General features: G+C 36.1%; 1 protein-coding gene across 2 annotated transcripts in view; it reads right to left on the reverse strand.

The window, feature by feature from the left end:
• LOC112046675 (fasciculation and elongation protein zeta-2) overlaps positions 1 to 17,988 on the reverse strand; it is a 67,288-nt gene extending 49,300 nt beyond the window's left edge. The window contains exon 1 of one of the 2 annotated variants that reach the window (XM_024083393.2): positions 17,495 to 17,988. In XM_024083393.2, the coding sequence (XP_023939161.1) occupies positions 17,495 to 17,904 (410 nt within the window). In that variant the 5' untranslated portion in view covers positions 17,905 to 17,988. The remainder of the gene's footprint in view (positions 1 to 17,494) is intronic. The other variant, XM_024083394.2, reaches the window with a different exon arrangement.
• Between the last annotated feature and the right edge of the window lie 2,318 nt (positions 17,989 to 20,306).

The raw sequence follows: 20,306 nt of genomic DNA on the forward strand, positions 1-20,306 counted from the left end.
TTGTATTTTTGTGTACAATAAAGTATTTCTTCTTCTTCTTCTAATTTCTCAGGCGAGTCTACTATCGTCTCAAAATAAATATTTTCTAGAATTTATACATAGTGTATTTCATAATAACTGAAAAAAATCTCGACTATATTACATGAGTTACTTACTGCACGATATTATTGCGGAGAAATAAAAGCAATAATGGAGTGGGTTGGGCAGGGGGAGTGACCCTTTTAGGAGGGCCGGATGGGATACCGACGGAGTCTGGCCTTGAATAAGTTTCACGAGGCTAAGCGTATCTTGGGCAATTTTGCAAGATTAACGCAGAATTCGTCTTACGTAAACCTTTTCAAAACCCTTCATAAGGATAAAACTTATATCAAAAAGTGTTTTATGATAAACTAAATCAGTGTATCTATCTAAAACAGAACCCTTTCCAATAGGGTAGTTGAGTCATATCAAATTTAATACAGTTAAAGCTCCTTATTCACGCTTCCTTTATTCACGTTTTCATTATTCGCAGATAAAAAAATTTGTTTTTTAATCAGTGAATAGGGAATCATTCGTGACACATTTAGAGAACGTATCCCCCGCGAATTTTAATAATAATAATAAGCTTTTACTGAATAAGCAATATTAATGATTTGTGTGAAATCATGTGTTTATTGGAAAAATCCAAATGTCAAAAACACTGTCGTCCACTTTGTGACGTCAGGATGTTACTTGATTACATTAAAAGGAATAAACGTCAAACTAATTACTAACTAATACATTTGTCAAACACTCCGTTTGGTTAAGGTTCAATGTTAACGTGACGTCATGAAACAGGTAAAATATAGACCATCATGGCGGATAACGTTTTGGCTCGTATTGTCAAAAAAATAATTTTTTTTTGCAAACTAATGATCAATTTAAGACCCTTTTATAAAAGTGTCAATTAGCCTACTGGATTTTTATAGAAGGTTCAAAACACAATAAAGCAATTTTAGTAGGAAACTGGACTAAGTCATCCTTAAATGGATTACTCATTAATATGATGGGTAATGTTACACTTTTAGTCATACATGAAATCATACAAGCAATCCAGACAGGATGACGCGAATGTTGCGAAAATAAACTCAAGAGTTGTGTTTATAGCAAATACCATTGAAGATTAAGATGTGAATGGGAGAAGAATTTGTACTTTTAGAATCTGAATTCATTCTGATTCATTTCTGATTTCTTGAAAACGTTTGTTATCATATTGCACAAATAAAACATTAACTTACAACGGCACAACCTTTGCCTTGCCAAGCCATGCCTTACGAAGAACTACCTGTTTTACCTTTCGTGATGTAGACAGTGGTAAGTACTAAGTAGTGCGTAGATAGAAATGATGACGAAAGGTAAAGGACAAGAAGACATTCATTCAAAAGCTAACCTCGGTGAATGTTTCTTGCATTTAACCGACTCCCTTAGTATATAGATAGCAGTAGAGAATACTGAAATTGTCTTATAGGTATCTACCTAACCCGTTCATGCGTTGAATTATATTATTTACGTTCGCAAAACTCGAGTCACAGAATAACATATATAGAATTTAACTTTACCTTAATAGATCTTCATAATATATTAATCAAAAGCACAGCAGCACCAAATATACATACATAAAATCTAGCACAAACATAATTATTCAAAACAAACAAAATAACTTAACACAAACGACAAAAACGACATCGCAGCAATCATGAGTATGAATGTATGGATTTATAAAACATAATCCGATAGGAATCGGAATGATAGAATTCATCTCCCCTGATAGATAGTTTGGCAAATAAGAATCATACAGATCTGTTCAATATCAATCATTAACATATTGCTCATTTAAGTACTACGTTAAAAGTTGATTATAGTCCTCAACAACTCACAAATCAGGAAATCTCAGCGGACAGCCAAGTGGGTCGTGCAATGCCGCTATTTGTTTCAAAAGGCCATTTTCCATGTGACATAACGGCAGAACTGCAACCGGTAGAACGGCAATAGATGGCAAAAAGATGAACGCAAAAACAAAACCACACATGCGGTTTGTACAGTCATTATCCTCATAAATCATACGAGGCGACGTAAATTGAGAACTATTATTAAGCGATGCACAATTTTCACTATAAGTTAACTGCAAAAATATTGAACTTCTGTCATAAACATACATTGATATATATAGTAATGACAAAAAATTCAAAATTCATTTATTTCAAGTAGGCTCAGTTTACAAGCACTTTTGATACTACCACCGGTTTCTACCACCGTAGATAGGTAGATAAAGATTCTACCACAGGTTCGGAAGGCAGGTTCTGCTGAGCAGAAACCGGCAAGAAACTCAGCAGTTGCTCTTTTAAATGCAACATAAATTGTGATCAATAATTTCACTTAAATAGGCAATTTGAAAGTCCCTACGGCAATTTATTTGCTTCTCGTATCCCAAATGGACTTTATAAACATGTGATCGAGTCGAGTTACACGTCTAGCAACTGGACTTAGCCACTCTACTGGAAGGGAATTCCTTAACGCCATCGATTAACTAACATATTAACTGTGAAATGTAGCACAATTTTGTAATGGTGCAGTTGGAAATGCCTTGTAAAACAATCTGCTTGAGTGGTTTGATTTCCAACTCGGGTCATTTTGAGTTTTACATTTCCTAAATTGACTCAGTGCTCACCTCGGATCTTTAAGTTTGTGAAGTTAGCTGCGGAATGAGCGCGCCGCCCCCCGCCCGCGCCATTTGTACTGTTATTGATTCATTGCGCAGTCATTTGTTGCTAACTTCACAAACACAAAGATCCGTGGCGAGCACTGTATGTGATTTTATAACCTTGGCTAAAATTACCACCCTTACTTTTTGGGTGTACCGTAAAGTGGATTAAGCATACGGTTTTCATGACGCGTATAAACTAATCAGCGAAATAAGCAGAATAAACTGCAGTTTATTCCAATCCAATTCACCAATCAGATATTGTTTACCCACCAATTAAAAGATTGAGTTTAAGACGTAAAATTTTATTTTAATTTACGGTTACGATTATCTTTTACTGTACGCCATGGATTTTAATGTGGTTGATCTAATAACAGTGATTCAAAAAGGAAGGTGTACCCAATTAGTTTAACATTAATTCACTATGCAGACGAAGTCGCGAGTGACTGCTGGTCATTGAATAAACATTACAATACTCAAAAAATAAAACGTGAGATTACATTTCCTACGTATAAGTATGCAGATAGAACCATCTATGAATACAATTTGTGACGTATTGTGGCGTGAGTAGTGCAAAGATCATGAATATTCACTCATCTCACCTCACATTGCCCTCGTACAAGCGTAATCTATTTTAAATTGATGGAAGGTCATCGTGTGGAGAGCAAAGAGGAACATTCCGTGTAGTTAGCACACGCAGGTTGTGGCCCTTCGGGTGAGGTACGGACAGAAATACTGGCTTGTAACAAGTCTGATACTGTACAGTAACGGCATATGGGATTAAATCATGATTTCAGTGCGTGAGATTGATTTAAGCTTATACATTTTAACACGTCTAATATAGCCACGCTTTTTATAGCTTGGCAAATTCAAATTAACACTCCCGCTTGCCCCCTCGCGCACGTCTTCATACCCGCGCAGTCTTTCTCTCTGCCCCGCGCGCACGACTTCACACTCGCGCAGTCATTCTCCCCCGTCGCCCGCATATCATGGGAGTGTCATTAACGAACTTTCCAAACTATAGCGACATTTATTTTTCAAATCAAAATATCTAATTTAAAATTATTCATTGCATTAGTTCGTTCAGTTAGCTTATGAATCAGTAAATAGAACAGTGTGAACAATCCTTATCTCTTAAGTCTTAAAGATTTAATTTTGTAATTTTGGTTATTCAAACAATGCTTTGTTGAACATATGTATTTGGCAATGATATTGCTTGTCCTTATCGCATGATGATTGCCAATTAACCATGTTCAACCTTACTGGGCTGGACTGCTATTCATCATCATTAAAAACCCATATTCGGATCACTGTTGAGCACAAGTCTCTTCTCTTAATGAAAGGAGTTCGGCTAATAGTCTACCATGCTGGCCCAATGCGGATTGGCATACTTCACACGCGTAAAGAATTAAGAAAATTCTCAGGCATGCAGGTTTCCTCACGATGTTTTTCCTTCACCGTTTGAGACACGTGATATTTGATTCCTTAAAATGCACCTATCTGAAAAATCGGAGGTGCATGCCCCAGACCGGATTCGAACCTACGCCATCCGAATCGAAGGCAGAGGTCATATCCATTGGGCTATAACTACTATTACTTCCAAAGAATTAGCTTAATGGATTGGATGGATTTGCAAATACCTTATTTAGAGCGGCCATTTTATCTAGTGAACACAATAATTCACCATCATAGAACAATGAAGCTTTATTATTCTGTGATGTTGAGATTTTGATATGAATGCCTATCTTAAACAAGTCCGCAGAAAAATAATCCGTTATCGCATGTTGGCGACTTCAAGGAAACTGTGAGGGCGACATATGGCAGAGATGCGTCATGCCAACGCGATTCTAGCTAACTTAGCAGCGTTGTATTCTCAGCTTATTATATACCTACCTATGTACAATAAAGACGTCACAACCACAATTGTACAAAAAAACTTACATACAATCACTGTTTATGGACTTAGAAGCGTAGAACTTGTAACTCTAAGAAAGGTTTAGACTTTACTAAGAAAGGCCATGTTCAATTCCATATATCTACATCGCATAATTTTGGCGCTTACCGTTTTTGGAAAGATAAAATTTTAACTGAGAATTACCTTTAATGGGAACGCATTTAGTCTTATTAGTTAAAACAGACTTTTAAACTTTGCCTTTATCTTTAGCAATGTCCCGACTTGTGACCGATGGGTGTAGGGTTAAGGATCTTTGACAGTTAACAGTTAACATTTCCCTTGTCCGCTCGTGTTATTCTCCCTGCCAAGCCAAATTTGAAAAGCACAAAATGTTGTGGCTTGACTAGGCTGAGGTTTGGGTAGTATACCAGTAAACTTGTACCTCTTCCAAGTTACTCGCATCGTCACTTAACGTCAGAAATGATAGCAGGCAAGGGTAAACATAGATAACTCCTTTCATAGCTTTCATAGCGTTTTAAGCTAAATTATTTACAATTGAAGATCTTATTCAGTATGTAGAGATGTTACATTTCGTAATTATTATTTTGCCTTTTTTAGAACTACAACAAATCACCGTTTTGTTTAGTCCTACCCACACAAAGAACTGCATAATGGAGTCATCAATCTCTCTCAAATAGTAAATGGCAACCTGTTGGTAAATGACAGGTTAGTAGCCATTATTCTTCGCCATAGTCTATTCATTAGACTATGGTTTGTACACAAAGATACTATAAACTGCCATGGGTTTACTCGACCGTGTAATTGAACCGCTCCTTTGTATTGTTTTTTTAACCGAATATATATTACACAAAAACCATTGTTATTTTTAGTATGAGAACTGCAGAATCTTGGAATATCATAAAAAGTTGGGAAGCATATAAAATCTAGTACTAAATATAAAAATATTATTATATCCATATAATGAAATGAAGCTGTATTAAGTGTTTTTATTCTTGAACTTTACTGAAAAAATCATGTGTTTAAATAAGTCGTACAGTCGTAATTATAATGTTTAATGTCAAAATTAAATTTTATTTCGATATTTTTCCATTTGTTACACTTAATTACTTAAGATTGTTTAATATAATATTTATTACATGACAAAAAAATATTTACAATATAAAATGACCTTATTTATCTTAAAATATCGTGGTTACATAACAAGATGATTAAAACATATATAACAAGATGATTAAAACAGCAATAAGTATTTCATTGTTGATACCACCGTTATGTTCGTAACCGTTAATCTAGCTACAAATTAGATTTCTAGCTATCTAGTTATGCTATTCAACTACTAATCCGTAACATAACATTCAACGCTGTTCGACCATCCGAATAACTTCCGAATCACTTACAATTTACATTTTACACAATCCCATTTTGTTCGGCCTACGTAAACATAGCTTGTAAAAGGCGTAAAATGGCAATAAATGGGACCATTAGTTCCTTTGTCGGACTATCTTTAAATATAGCGTCCCTCTTAACCAATTTTATGTATCCAGGTAAAACGATGTTTTTGGTAAAAAAAAATTGTTGCTTTTTTTTAAATAGCACTTTGATACGTTGTTTTGTCTGTTTATAGTGACTAGTGGATCTACAGAAGCTGTTGAATTGAACTGGCAAGAAACAAGAGACGACAAGGCACAAGGCAAATAGGCAAGAAAGAAACAAAATATGTTATTTTTAAAAATAAGATTTTCATTTACAATTACTTTTACTTCTTGTGTGAAGGTGGAAGCTGATTTACTATATTATAATAACAGTACCTACTTTAGAAAAACATTAAATTTTCTGTCACATGTATGTTACTTCCATAAATTTGTAGCACGAGGTTATGAAAGTCAAAAGTGTCTTTGTATGACAGCTTATTAGCAATGTTATGCGTTTTGAAGAGCTTAGTTTATGACAACATGGAGAAAATTTAATTTTCCTGTTGTATGGTTATCTTAATGACTATTTTTAAATATAACAAAATAATTAAATATAACAATATAATTAAATATAACAATATACAGGGTGCTGGGGAGTATTTCCCATAACTCTGGGGTTATATTATTTACCGAAAAATAATTAAAAATGTTCAAAGAACATATTGTGTACTAAAATAAATGTCTTCGGAGTAAATAATATTTATTTTGTAAATAGATCTTAAAATGTGTCCATTATACACTTCCTTATAATTATGACGTATCCAAGTATCCAACCTTTAAAATTTTGAAATGCATGTATTAAGGCGTGTTACATGGATAGTAGGAATTATTTGAATTATTTTGTAAGAAAACAGAAAAAGTTTATATTGTTTAGTTAAAAAAATATTAGTTATGCAACTCGTCCCCTATAAGTGGACTCGTCAACACCTTGAAATTACGGAAAATACTCCCCAGCAGTCCCAGCACCCTGTATAACCAAAATAACACAATTTTCGTGTTATTTTGATTATACATGATGTTGTAAATGTTGTGATGATATATGTACTGTATTTGCAGTATTCCTTAAAACAACATATTTTAAAATAATAGATACTATTATTAAAAATAAAATATAAGTATACTTATTTAATGTTAAAAACCTTGTAATACCCGAGTTTATACGTGTAAGTATCCTAATTTATCAATTTTATTAAAGAGCTTCTGTCGAAGCTTTCAAACAGTCTACCGACATTTTGATGGATGATCTACGAAGTTAAACGCAAGAAAGATAATGGAAAACGTTCACTTATATTACTAAACCGTTTTTCAAAATGAAGAATACAGCTAGCTTTTGAAAACTTAACGAGTGTTTTCATAATGATTGATTTTGAAGGAGTCATTATTACTTATTTATTCCTGGAAGTTAAGGTGGCAGCGGATTGATTTTAATTATAAATCAATTCTGTACATTTAGTATGTAAATCCTACTTCAAAAAAAAATAATAAAAGAATATCATTTATTAAAGACATACACCCATATTAAGAAAAAATATAAAGACGAAAATCAAAAATAAAATTAAAAAGTCGAAATAATATAGGTAAAATGTCAGAATAATATGAAATGTCAGTAAAAAAATACAACCGACTTCAAAATTATAAAAATGTTTTTACTAAACTAAAAATCAAACGGATCGCATTGAGCAAACTGAGAAGGTACCATAGACGTCATTTTTCGCTTTTTAGTTTAGTAAATTAAAACGCTCTAGTTTCTCCAGGATTCCATCATCAGATCCTGACATGATTACTATGTGACCAACCCTCATACATACCCGCATACCCTCGTAAAAGAAAAAAAAAATTAAATCGGTCCATGCGTCTTCGAGTAATCGGTGAACATACATAAAAAAAAAGATTCCGACGAATTGATAACCTCCTCTTTTTTTGAAGTCGGCTAAAAATGGAAATAATAATGATGAGTAGTAAAGTTTTGGAGGAATGATGATCCTTTTATCTTTAAATTTGTTAACAATGATATAATAGGGGTCATTTGTCAAAACTATAACTCGTTTTAAAAATGTGCTCTTATATTTTTAACCGACTTCCAAAAAGGAGGAGGTTCTACGTTCGGCTGTATGTTTGTTTTTTTATTCACTTAATTCACTTGACGGCCTCCGTGGCGCAGTGGTATGCGCGGTGGATTTACAAGACGGAGGTCCTGGGTTCGATCCCCGGCTGGGCCGATTGAGGTTTTCTTATTTGGTCCAGGTCTGGCTTTGGCCGTGGCTAGCCACCCTACCGACAAAGACGTACCGCCAAGCGATTTAGCGTTCCGGTACGATGTCGTGTAGAAACTGAAAGAAGTGTGGATTTTCATCCTCCTCCTAACAAGTTAGCCCACTTCTATCGTAGACTGCATCATCACTTACCATCAGGTGAGATTGTAGTCAAGGGCTAACTTGTAAAGAATAAAAAAAAATAATAATAATCAATGCCATTTACAAAAGAAAATCGATTATCGAAATCTATGCACGTCCGCGGAAGTTATGACTGGGTATTCAAAATATAAACGCACCAAGTTGAACAAATATGTATTCATAGATTAGATATAGCATCGTAAGAACTTACAATTATGACCCACCTTTCGTTGCTATCACAGAATGAAGAATAATACAGAATGAGTCTATGTCAACAGCGATGTGAGGCTAAAAAAAAACAAACGTCACGCGCCTCCTTGACATCCGCTTACACAAACTTTTTTCATAATTTATATTTCAAGATCTAACACTACTTAACAACAATTACGTAAATTGATATTATAATCATTAATTATCTATAGAAAAATACTCTATCTTATCTTTTTAGTTTGTGTAAACAGTTTTAAAATATTTAAAACAAGCGCCATTTTTTTTTTTGAATAATTTAAAATTACTGATGCTTCGTGTCGTACCTACTGACTCGAGAACGTGTATTCGTTTTTGAATTTGTATTTGGCATGGCTGCATCCCTGCCGTGTTGCGTACGCTCTATCTGCCTATTATTCTTTAATCTGTGGTTGCTATAAACAATTTTAACGTTGACTTTCTAATGAAAGGATTGCCTTCAGAAACCGGATTGGGACGCTGACGGACCTTAGGGGGTCTTTGTTACTACCATTACATTACTTGGTATTTATTACTAACTAACAGACGCCCGAGGATTCACTCGCGTAGTGCCCTATCCCGTAGGAATACAGGGATAATATGCATATGTTACCTCTTTATGATACATATTAGTAATATATATATATTTATTTAGTTTATGCATATCATATACCATAACTATTACAAAAATGTAATTTTTTAAACGTCCAACACAGTGTACATCAAGATACAGGTAAATCATGGTTGCAATTATGGAGTTATGTGGGTAGTCTTCGCAAAACGCAGGTCATTCACCTTACCCGCATGCGTGGGTCATGCGATGACCAGAATCCTTGCTAGCATGAATCTTATATATTTTATCGATATATTACATAATTATATACATATAACAGGAAACTAGGTACTATATCACATGTCACATAAAACAGTGCATAAAACGTATTGTAGCATGTTTAGGTATATACATTTATTTTGCATTATGTTTATGTTTAATATGCTTACAAATGTAGATTAGATCATTGTTCAATGCCGTGGTGTAGACCCAAGCGAGCTCCTCGTGTTTCGTAATTCTTTTTTCAAAATTGATCCTTAAAAACAGTACGTGCATATAATATAAAGAATTTGAAAACGATATAAATTATTAATATTTTATGCAAAAATAGCCAATTCAAATCTTGAGCTTTAATGAATTTTAAGTTCTTTATGCTATTATTTAATTAAGCACCCACTTAGATATATTTTTTTTTGTCGGCTTAATCGATAACTGCACAGACTTGTAACATTGAATTTGGTTCCCATTTTTATATTTATGTTTTGATAGGATTTAATAATAGGTACAAAAAATAGGCGATGCATTGTAAAAATGTGTGGTAGTAAAAAATACAGTAGGTAGGTAAGTATTTAAATTTATGCGAAATAGCTGCAAATATGCAAATCGTTCTACAGACAATGAGGTCTGCTAATTCGTCGTAATGTTTTTATCTAGGGCACATTTCCGCACCGGAACATCCGATACGAATGCAAATACGAGTAAAATATAAAAAGGGACAAGTTGTTTTACGATACGACAATATTTCAGGAGATATTCGATTACAACGATGTAAATGCCTATAATGTTTTTCAGATAGCATGGGTACGGTGACAGTTCGTTTCACTTGAAAGTTTTCCGCGACTCAAGATAATAGTACGTATTGTGAACGTCATAAGGCAACTTACACCGTATCCATGCTATCTGAAAAACACTGACATTAGAATCACTATAGGCGATGATGATTAGTGTGTTAATGTCATAGCAGTATTTTTCTAAGTTCACAGTTGTTCTAAATAAGTCTTTCAATACTAACTTGTACTTACTAATGAGAAAATAATCAAATACTGCTTCTCAGCAAAGAAGCAATCTTCATAGCAAAATATAGGATGCAAACTAGCAAAGAACAGAAACCATTAAATTAAATTAAAGATCGTTAATAGCTTCACGCTGTTTTTAATGCTACATAAATACAATGTAGGTATGTACATAAAGATCAGAGATCGATGCAGATATCAAATTTCCCCAAAGACCTTGGAGAGTTTTAAAAAATACTGAATAATTTGAGAGCAGGTTTCTAGAATTGCTATAAAATACTTTACAACAAATTGTAGTTATTTAGTATCATTTTGTTTAACAGTTTGAAGGTTATTTTGCTAATTGTTATCTAGCATGAATGTATGTGGTAGGTATAGAAAGTTGAGGTGTTCAGGAAGGACAAACTAATTAACAGATTAAAACCGACATGCGATCGATCAGTGATCGTTTTATCAACGGTATTTAGGTAAGAACATAGATTTCGAAAACATTGGAAACTAAAATACGCAATGCATTCGATGGAAAACAGATTGCTGAATTTATTTATTCTATAGTATCTTAAAACAAGGCCATTTGCCTCAAGCGTATTCTAGAGTTGAGATACATTGTTGGGAAAGACGGAGATAATCTGGAAAAAATAGTTGTTACTGGCAAGATAGAAGAAAAAGGTGGCGAGGGTGCAGCCCTATGCGCTGGTCTGATTAGGTCCGCACCACACTCAAATCCATTGTCTAAGATGATGTCCGAATATAGAAGAAGATGGCATAACATAAGGGAAAAGATCAGATATTGAGGACGAGGAGAAATAAGTATTATGATTGGAAAATATGTCTCGATTACATAAATGTCTGAGGACGAAAGTCTTCGAACAGTGCGTGTTGCCAGTGCTAAGGCCCTTATAAAGCCAGTGCTGTGGCCCTCATAAATAGGCTCAAAGTTAGCGGGCGATGGAAGCTATGAGCGTGCTTCGAATTTCATTGCATGATTGAATCTGAAATGAGGAAAACCGCAGAAGAAGTCACTGACATAGCTCAGCGAGTCGCGAAGCTGAAGTGGCGATGAGCATGGCACATAGTTCAAGGAGCCGATGGATGTTGGGGTCCCAAAGTGCTGGAACAGCAACCCCGCGCCGGAAAGCGCAGTGTTGGTAGACCTCCTGCTAGGTGGACCGAGGACATCAAGCGGGTTGCAGGGAGCTGCTGGATGCTGGCGGCCCGCGTCCATTTATTTGGAAGTCCATGTGGCCTATGTCCAGCAGTAGATGTCCACTGGCTGATAATAATGATGATGGTGAGTCCACAAGTAGATGTCCACTGACTAATAATAATGATGATGATGATGATGATGACATAAATGCACATAATATTTTTTATGAATATCTACTGTCTTAGAAAATATAGATCAGTTAATCGTAAGATTCAGTTAGTTACATTATTCCGTTATTTAGAACCAACACTATTAAAGAAGAGACCCGTTAAAGAAGCCACAGGGGAAGAAACGGCAAAAACTAGTAATATTATAATAATAGTTATTACGTTCAAGGTTCGTGTTCGGAAATAGCTTCACACAGATAACATCAGTTGCTAGGTTTCCTAGAGCTCATGATTTCGCGGTGTATGTTTCTTTACATTTTCCAATTTAAAAACATTTCTTTTTAAATATTTCTCTAGTATGTATAAAAGAAGCTTTGTTTTAATAGAGACAACATAATACCGTATATGGTATGGAGCCTTTTGTGATGACATCCCTCTAATTATATTGGACATGTAAATTTTGCAACACACAAATTACGTTCAGGTACACTGTTTTGCTTTTTGCAAAAGTCTTTTATTTTCTAGAAATTTTATGAGATGTAGATATATAAAAGATTTATTATAGGTCTAATAATTATAAGCTACACTAGTTTTTAAGAATATTTTATAACCTAGTATTTTATTCGAGACAAACTACAATTTCATTGTCTGAGCTGAGAGATTGATGAACTCTTAAAGAAAATTCATTAATTTACTTAAATTGTTTGTGTATTTTACACAAATTCTGTACAGTATCATGTTTGAATTTACTTATCAGAATACTTTAGAGAAAACATTTCCTACGCTTCAACTTTTAAAGGGCAATCAAAAAGATCTAAATGTTATTATGTTTTCCTCGTCTCTACTGTGTGATGCAACTCCAAGCCTTTGGTATTTTCAATCTTCAATCTAAGTTCAAAGATCAATTGTGGTCTGTGTATCACTATATCATCATGAATATAAATTGAATATATTGTGTAGGCCAGTTGTTAGTTTCATGCAGTTTTGGTATTATGATTTGTTTGTTTTGTTGTAGGTATTTGGAGAGAAATATGAGTAACAAAAACCAAATGTTAAAATTATGTTCTAAGTTGCATTCGCTTAAGTATAGTCTGGATGTATCGTACCGATAAACGTTTGGGTTCCAAGGTGCTGGAATGGTGACCCTGAACCGGAAAGCGCAGTGTTGGTCGACCGACTAGGTGGACCGAGGACACCATCATCACATCAAGACATTAAGCGGGTTGAGCCGCAGAATGCTGGCGGCTCGACCGTTGTATTTGGAAGTCCATGCAAGAGATTATGCCAGTGGACGTCCATCAGCTGTTAATGATGATGGATGATGATGATGATGATGATGATGATGATGGATGATGATGATGATGATGATGATGATGATGATAATAATGATGATGATGATGATGATGATGATGATGATGATGATGATGATGATGATGATGATGAGTCTTGATGCTTAGACCTACCACGTTGTTTCAATAGCAGGCAGGTTAAATACAATAAACAAATCAAGCAATTTAGATACATTAAATAAAAAAATTGCCGGTAACAATATACGTTGCAAATGCAAATATGATAGTAGAAGTAATTTGTATTCAAAAGGAACTGCATCGAGACGGACGTGGGTCGTGTGCCGCGATAGTTGTTAATACATGGCGCCACATCATGCATAGCAACTCTGTGGTGAATAATGTATGTAATATAAGTTTTCTTTCACCAATATATTCTGCAGATTTTTAGCATCGTTCTATACCATAGTGTTACCTCTAGGCTGATTCTAGTGCTATCGAACTTTACTAAATGCTAGATAGTAACAAGATGTGCACTGTTTACTAACAAACAAATTAAAAATGATAGTGTAAATCGAGTCATTTCACACCTAATAATAATTATAATTAACTTGTTCTTAAAGTAATTAAAATAAATACGATTAACAAGATTAAAACAATAATTATTTTACTTATTTTTTAATATTTTGAATAACACTTTATAAACAAACAATACATAATTTAATTAAATAAGTTATGAAATGACATGCGTTTTCTACATTAATTTCTAATTTGTTTGTTGGTATATTTATTTTTTTTTAGTTTAAGTTAGTCAATATAAGTAGGTAGTTTTAATATCATTTTAAAAGAATTTCACGGATGCACATTTTGCAGTCTGTGGTCATAAAATATTCGGCAAGGTGTTCTTGTCTGTCATAAAAGGTGGACGCAACATCTGCGCACACTGCACCGCCACGAATCACTGCGGGAATCAACGCAATGCACCTGTTGTATCTAAGCAGATTGTAGCTTCGATTTATCGATACAAAAAAATCCAACGTTTGAACGCACTGATCTCGAAGAACTAATTGATCGATTGAAAAATTATCTCAACGCCGGATAGCAGTAGTAGGGTATTTGAATCATATCAAATTTATTATAAACAATATTAATTTCGTATAATACACGGATTAAAGGTTAGAAATATATGGATACTAGCTGACGCCGCCCGGTTTCACTCACGCGGTTCCTGTTACCGTAGGAATACGGGGATAATATATAGTCTAGCCTTCCTCGATAAATGGGCTATCTAACACTGAAAGAATTTTTCAATCGGACCAGTAGTCCCTGATATTAGCGCGTTCAATCAAACAAACTCTTCAGCTTTATAATATTCGTATAGATTAATTAATATAAGTTAAGGATTTACCGACCGATTGGCCGATCAATGGCGGTATAACCATTCCTAACTGGCTGGATTTTCATAAATGGCACAGGCCGGTGTCGGGCAGCAGCGACACCGGTTGCGGAAAATCCAGCGCTGCGAATGACCAACCCGCATGCCCAGCGTGGTCATTTTACGGGCATTAACCTTCATGGACAAATCTAAAAAGAAGCAGCCCCTAGTCCCCGGTGGCCCCGCTATTCCCGGCTCTGGCAGCGGTCGTGGTAACGGCGGGGCAAGGGGTGTCACCGAGGATATCAAGCGGGTTGCAGGGAGCCGCTGGATGCTGGCGGCTCGAGATCGTTGTGCTTGGAGGTCCATGCAAGAGGCCTATGTCCAGCAGTGGACGTCTATCGGCTGATAAGGTAAGGTAAGGATTTCATAGAAAACTCAATTTAAAAACTACCTACGTATTTTTTAATTTTTTCAAACGTAAAAATCGCCGTCGTCCATTTTGCGACGTCACGATGTTACTTGATGTCAATACAGAAATAAACGTCATACAGCATGCCAATGTCCAATTTTTTTGCTTTATAATATTAAACAGTTTAATGTTTACGTGACGTCATGACACAAATAAAATATAGACCACCATGTTCGATAGCGTTTTTGCTCTTACTGTAAAATAATATTTCAAAATTAAAAGTTTTATGTACTCGTGTCTCAAAAAAATATAATCTTTTTTTTTTCAATCTAGTAGAACGTTTATGAACAATTAAGGATCTTTATATACAAATGTGTCAACTAGACTATTGGTTTATGTACGAGTGAAACCAAAGGGCATAGCATTATCTCTAGTTTATATTTTTGGCATTCAATTTAGACCTGGAAAGCGAAAACAATTTGACGTTTTGTTTGTGTACTTAGGTAATTTATTACTCCAAGATTTCACGTAACTGTATATTTTATTGACGAGCATCTGTTACCAATTAAAAAAATGGGTTAATTGTTTACCGAACGATGTTATTGTATTCACAAAATGCAGGTTATCCTTCAGATTTTCGCAAACTGTTAAATTTTATATTCGTCCACATTGAGGGTATTCGGGTCATCTGGAACGGTTCCAAAAGTTCGGTTTGTCACTAAAACAAATGCTGGTTTTAAGAAATAATAGCTTTCATGTTTCACGTAATCTATGTAACTTTGGAAGTGTTCTATATTCTGTTAAGGACACCCTATTATCAACACCCAACTTAAAAAGAGAGGTATTACAAATTTGACGTGTTTTAAATCGTTGCTGCTACACGAATGGACCATTTATGATGAGTGTTTTCAAAAACTGATGAAGATGTTTTCAAAGACTGATAAGCCAATTCTAAGAAACGTTTTGCTGTTATGATGGACATGCCAAGGAAAAGAAAGAAAAAAAAACCGGGTGCCACACACCACAATGCCGAAGCACCGATGCAGCGTCCGAAACCTCAACCACCTGAGCAAGGCAAAACCAAAACTCAAGTTGTAAAAGCATCAAACACCACACTATCCTATGCATGTATGAGTTGAAAAAATATTAATGATAGTCATTAAATATGCGTATGATAATGAATTTCATACATGGTAGAAAACCTTGCAAGGGATACACAATCACCTTCCCATGAGTGAAAGATAAAAGTAACAGCAAAAAGCTGTTTACTGTAAACAATAGAGAGATGTGGGGGTTTCGCCATTATGTTCAGATTCTCATAAATGAGAAAGACCGAGCGAGTGTGACCATGAGCTCAGAGCTGTATTGTATGAAGTCTTTTGAATGTGTAGACTGTCTAGTCTGCGTTTATAGCTGAAGCTTCTTCGGGCTATTTATGAAACGACGTTTTTTATCCAAAGACTTGCACAAGGTAGGTATCAAAGATTCTGCGGTGAAGCGTATTTTGTTGCTGTGCGTTCAAGTATAAGTTCTTATTTAAAGCTCAAGGTTATGTAATAAAATATACCGAATTTATGATATGATTTTTTTCTATTAAAGATGATAACAAAATATTTAAAGAGAAACATTATCGGACTTGAACTTGGTATAAATTGTGCTGAATTAGGAAAACTTAAATTACGCTACCCATTTTTTTGGAAAAATTGTTTTTATACATACACGAATACAATATTACTAGCTAGCGCCCGCGACTTCGTCCGCGTGGAATTCAGTTATTCACCAACACCCCGGGAAACAAGGATTTTTCCGGGATGAAAAGTAGTCTATGTGGCAATCCAGGGTATTATCTATCTTAGTTTTTAATTTCAGCCAAATCCGATCAGGCGTTGCGGCGTTAAAGAGTAACAAACATCCATACAAACTTTCGCGTTTACAATATTAGTAAGACGTGCGTTGATAGACATATTCCACAGTATGATTATGAAGGTTGAATACACGAATATGTTGTGTGATAATAGATTCATACATAGACATTATGAACCTTGTAATTTAATAAAAGACATCGTAGATATGGTTAACATTAACAAATAGGGCATCCATCGGTTACGCTTGGCATAATTGTGTCGTAAAAGGTCAGTGGCTGGTCGCGTGCGACATTTAATCGTGGGGTATGGGTCGACAAGGCAGGGCGGGTCGGGATGCGTCATCACTACCCCTCCACGCACCCTCTTCAACACCCCCAACTAAAACATCGATCGATCCCGCGACCACCAAAGCCATGCGCAAAGCCCGCCCTTTTTGTTTATGCTTCGACAAATCTGAGACTTGAGATAATCTTAAAAATACATTTATATGTATTTAAAAACACGCAATGGGTAATATTTATTTCTTGAAATAAGCATTACAGGATCAAGATTATTGTTTAGAAAGATGTATGCATTATGTTCTTGTATGTTTATTGGACATGACTAAATCGATGATATCACAATCGTGTGCTCCAATTAGTAATTTAGGTATTTAGTGGTAATTGATACTCACTGGCACTCGTTCATAATTTCCTCCTGCGAGCGAACCTGCACCGGGGCCAGCTTTTCCACGCTTTCCTCGTAATTCCCGAAACACTTGGTTATCTTCTCGTCGAAAGTGTTCACCAGATCTTCGAGCGAGCCGGAGAAAGTCTCCGTGAAGTTGTCTCCCTCACCGTTCTGCATATTGTCCTGTTTACACTTCACCGGTTTCGGTTCGTCATTATCGTTGATTTTATTGGAGTCGGTTTTCATTTTCGCGATGTCACTTTTGAGATTGTTCAAATTATTTAGTAGTATGTCGTTGCCGTTTATGGTCTTCTGCGGATAGTCCGCCGTGGATAGACAGTCGTCCGCCTCCTCGATTTGCGCGAGCGGCGCCTCGAACTGTAGTTCGGCCATCCTGCCAGCCGATTCTCGCATGACCGTACGTCCAAACGCGTCGATTATCGCGCGAACACTGCCGACTGCGCTGCGCTCAGCAGCGGCCGACTCAGTCAACTGTGCCAACTGTATCGGCTGTGTCGCGCATGGATCTCCGCGAGAGTGCAATACAAACTTAACTGCATTGTAGACATCCGTGCAACAAAATTGGGTCTAAGTAATAACGCTATTAAGCTCTAATCACACTTCACTAAATCCAATAAGGGAATGCGTGAAAATTTCAAATTAATAAACTAGGTAGGTCATCATCACAGTCTGTTAGTATCCGTCCACAGCTGGACATAAGCCTTTCTGAGAACGCGCCACCACATACGATCCTTTCCCTTCCTCATCGAGTCGCTGCCCATACATTATTAATACCGTCGGACCATCAGGCTGGAAGGCGTCTACAGTGCTCTTGCTGGTACGTGGTCTCCACTCCAGGACAGGTCTACCCCAGCGACCATCTGCTCTGCGACAAATATGGCCCATCCACTGCCGCTTCAGTTTGCTAATCCTTTGGGCTTTGTCTATTTATTTGGTTCTCCTACGGACTTCCTCGTTTCGGATTTTGTCCTTCAGAGAGACTCCTGACATAGGTCGCGCGACTTTCAATTTGTGGATAAAGCCAACCGTCAGTGTCACTCAGTGATTTTGGTTTTTGTCAATATTCATTAATAAATCCACTTATTTGGAGGAACAGTAAGGTCTGTCAGCATTGCCGAAGAGCTTGCAGCGATTCTACCAATAGTACTATGTCGTCTGCAAAACGCAAGTGTGAAATGTATGCGAATACATTTCACTATGTATGTACATCGTTTATGTTGACGCCCTGACATTTCCAGGCCATAACCTTGAATACATTTTCGAGAGCACAAGTAAAGAGTATCGGGGATAGAAAATCTCCTCCCTTTTCGAATTGGTATTGAATGCGATCGAGGGACTTGAACTTAGACAGTCATTGCTGCAGGGTCTTACCAAAATTTCAAAACTTGTTTAAAGCGCCAATCGACCTGGAATCGCTGAAATGAATCAAGAAGAACTGCCCTACTTTAGATTCACCACATTCTTGCACTCCCAATTTTGCATTAAAGTCATAACCGTCGTGAAATAGAACTTAGTCGTATCGTTTGAAGACTAGAGCCTTCGAAATGTCCATCACAAAGGACTTCAACTTTTTTGTCCGAGTGTATCGACGTGGTTGCATATACTTGTATTATTGTAAACGAGTACCGTTGGTTTAAGCTCAGTATGACATGCAATTCTTGTCGACACACTCAACGATGTTATTTGCGAGGATTTTCTTTACCAGGAAGCCCACTCCGCTTTGAGACGTTTTAACGCCTTCACGATAGTGAACAATGTGACCTGATTCTTAAGTTACTGTGCCCTCACCTTCTCTTCGCATTTCTGATAGCCCCAAAATGAACTTGATTTGTTCCAACTCCACTAATATTTCGGCTAAGCTTTTGTCTGTTCTCACTGTCCTGGTATTATACGTAACCATAACTAGTAGATTAAGATGGTAGCTCTCCAAGCCTGGAGATTCTTAGCACCCCCTGCCCTGCCGTGACCTCGACCGCTACCGCAGTCGGGAAGAGCAGTGCGACCGGGAACCGGGCCTTCATGTGTTGGCGTTTCTCATCGGAAGAATTGCTATTAGTGACCACGCTGGGTAGGCGGGTTGGTCATCGCAGTGCCAGACTGATTGCAAAAGTCGCTGCTGGCCGACACCGGCCTGTAACATTTACCTCAGTCTGGTTTTAGAACGGCTATACCGCCATTTGCCGGTCGTGAGAGCCTCGTTCGTTAATCAACAGAGGGTACCGCAAAAGTTGAAAGTTGGAGTGTTGAGGTGGTGGTGCACTTCCTTATCCTCCTACATACACTTATCCACTATGTATGTACATCGATGAATTATAATGTAGGTACGATTATGTACTCTACTACAAAGATATACATTTTATTAGGCAGGACATAGATTAATATTTTATTATTATGCAACCTCTAATCTCACTACCTACCTGTACTTAGCAAAAGTTAATTCTTACCACAGATCACTATAGACTAGAAATTCTTACTATTCTGCAAGATCGGGATTTGCCTATAATTTAAAGATCACACATCACATCACAATCATCATATTTTTGTTTTTTTACTGTTTACCAATGTTTACGAAAAATTCGAAAACAGTCGAATTTAAAAATTATAATTACATTTTTTACTAGCTTTACTGCTCTGAATTCTAGCACTTTCGAGCTTTTATAATCTAATTTAATAAAAAAATTACTTTGACATCTAACAAAGCTCAGACTAAATACATAAGGACTAGTATCGCACCCAAATTCACGAACAAAATTTTCTGCCATTTTCTAAAGAAAATGAGCTTAAATTTCATACAT

Source organism: Bicyclus anynana, chromosome 16, assembly GCF_947172395.1.
Source record: "Bicyclus anynana chromosome 16, ilBicAnyn1.1, whole genome shotgun sequence".
Classification (NCBI taxonomy): domain Eukaryota; kingdom Metazoa; phylum Arthropoda; class Insecta; order Lepidoptera; family Nymphalidae; genus Bicyclus; species Bicyclus anynana.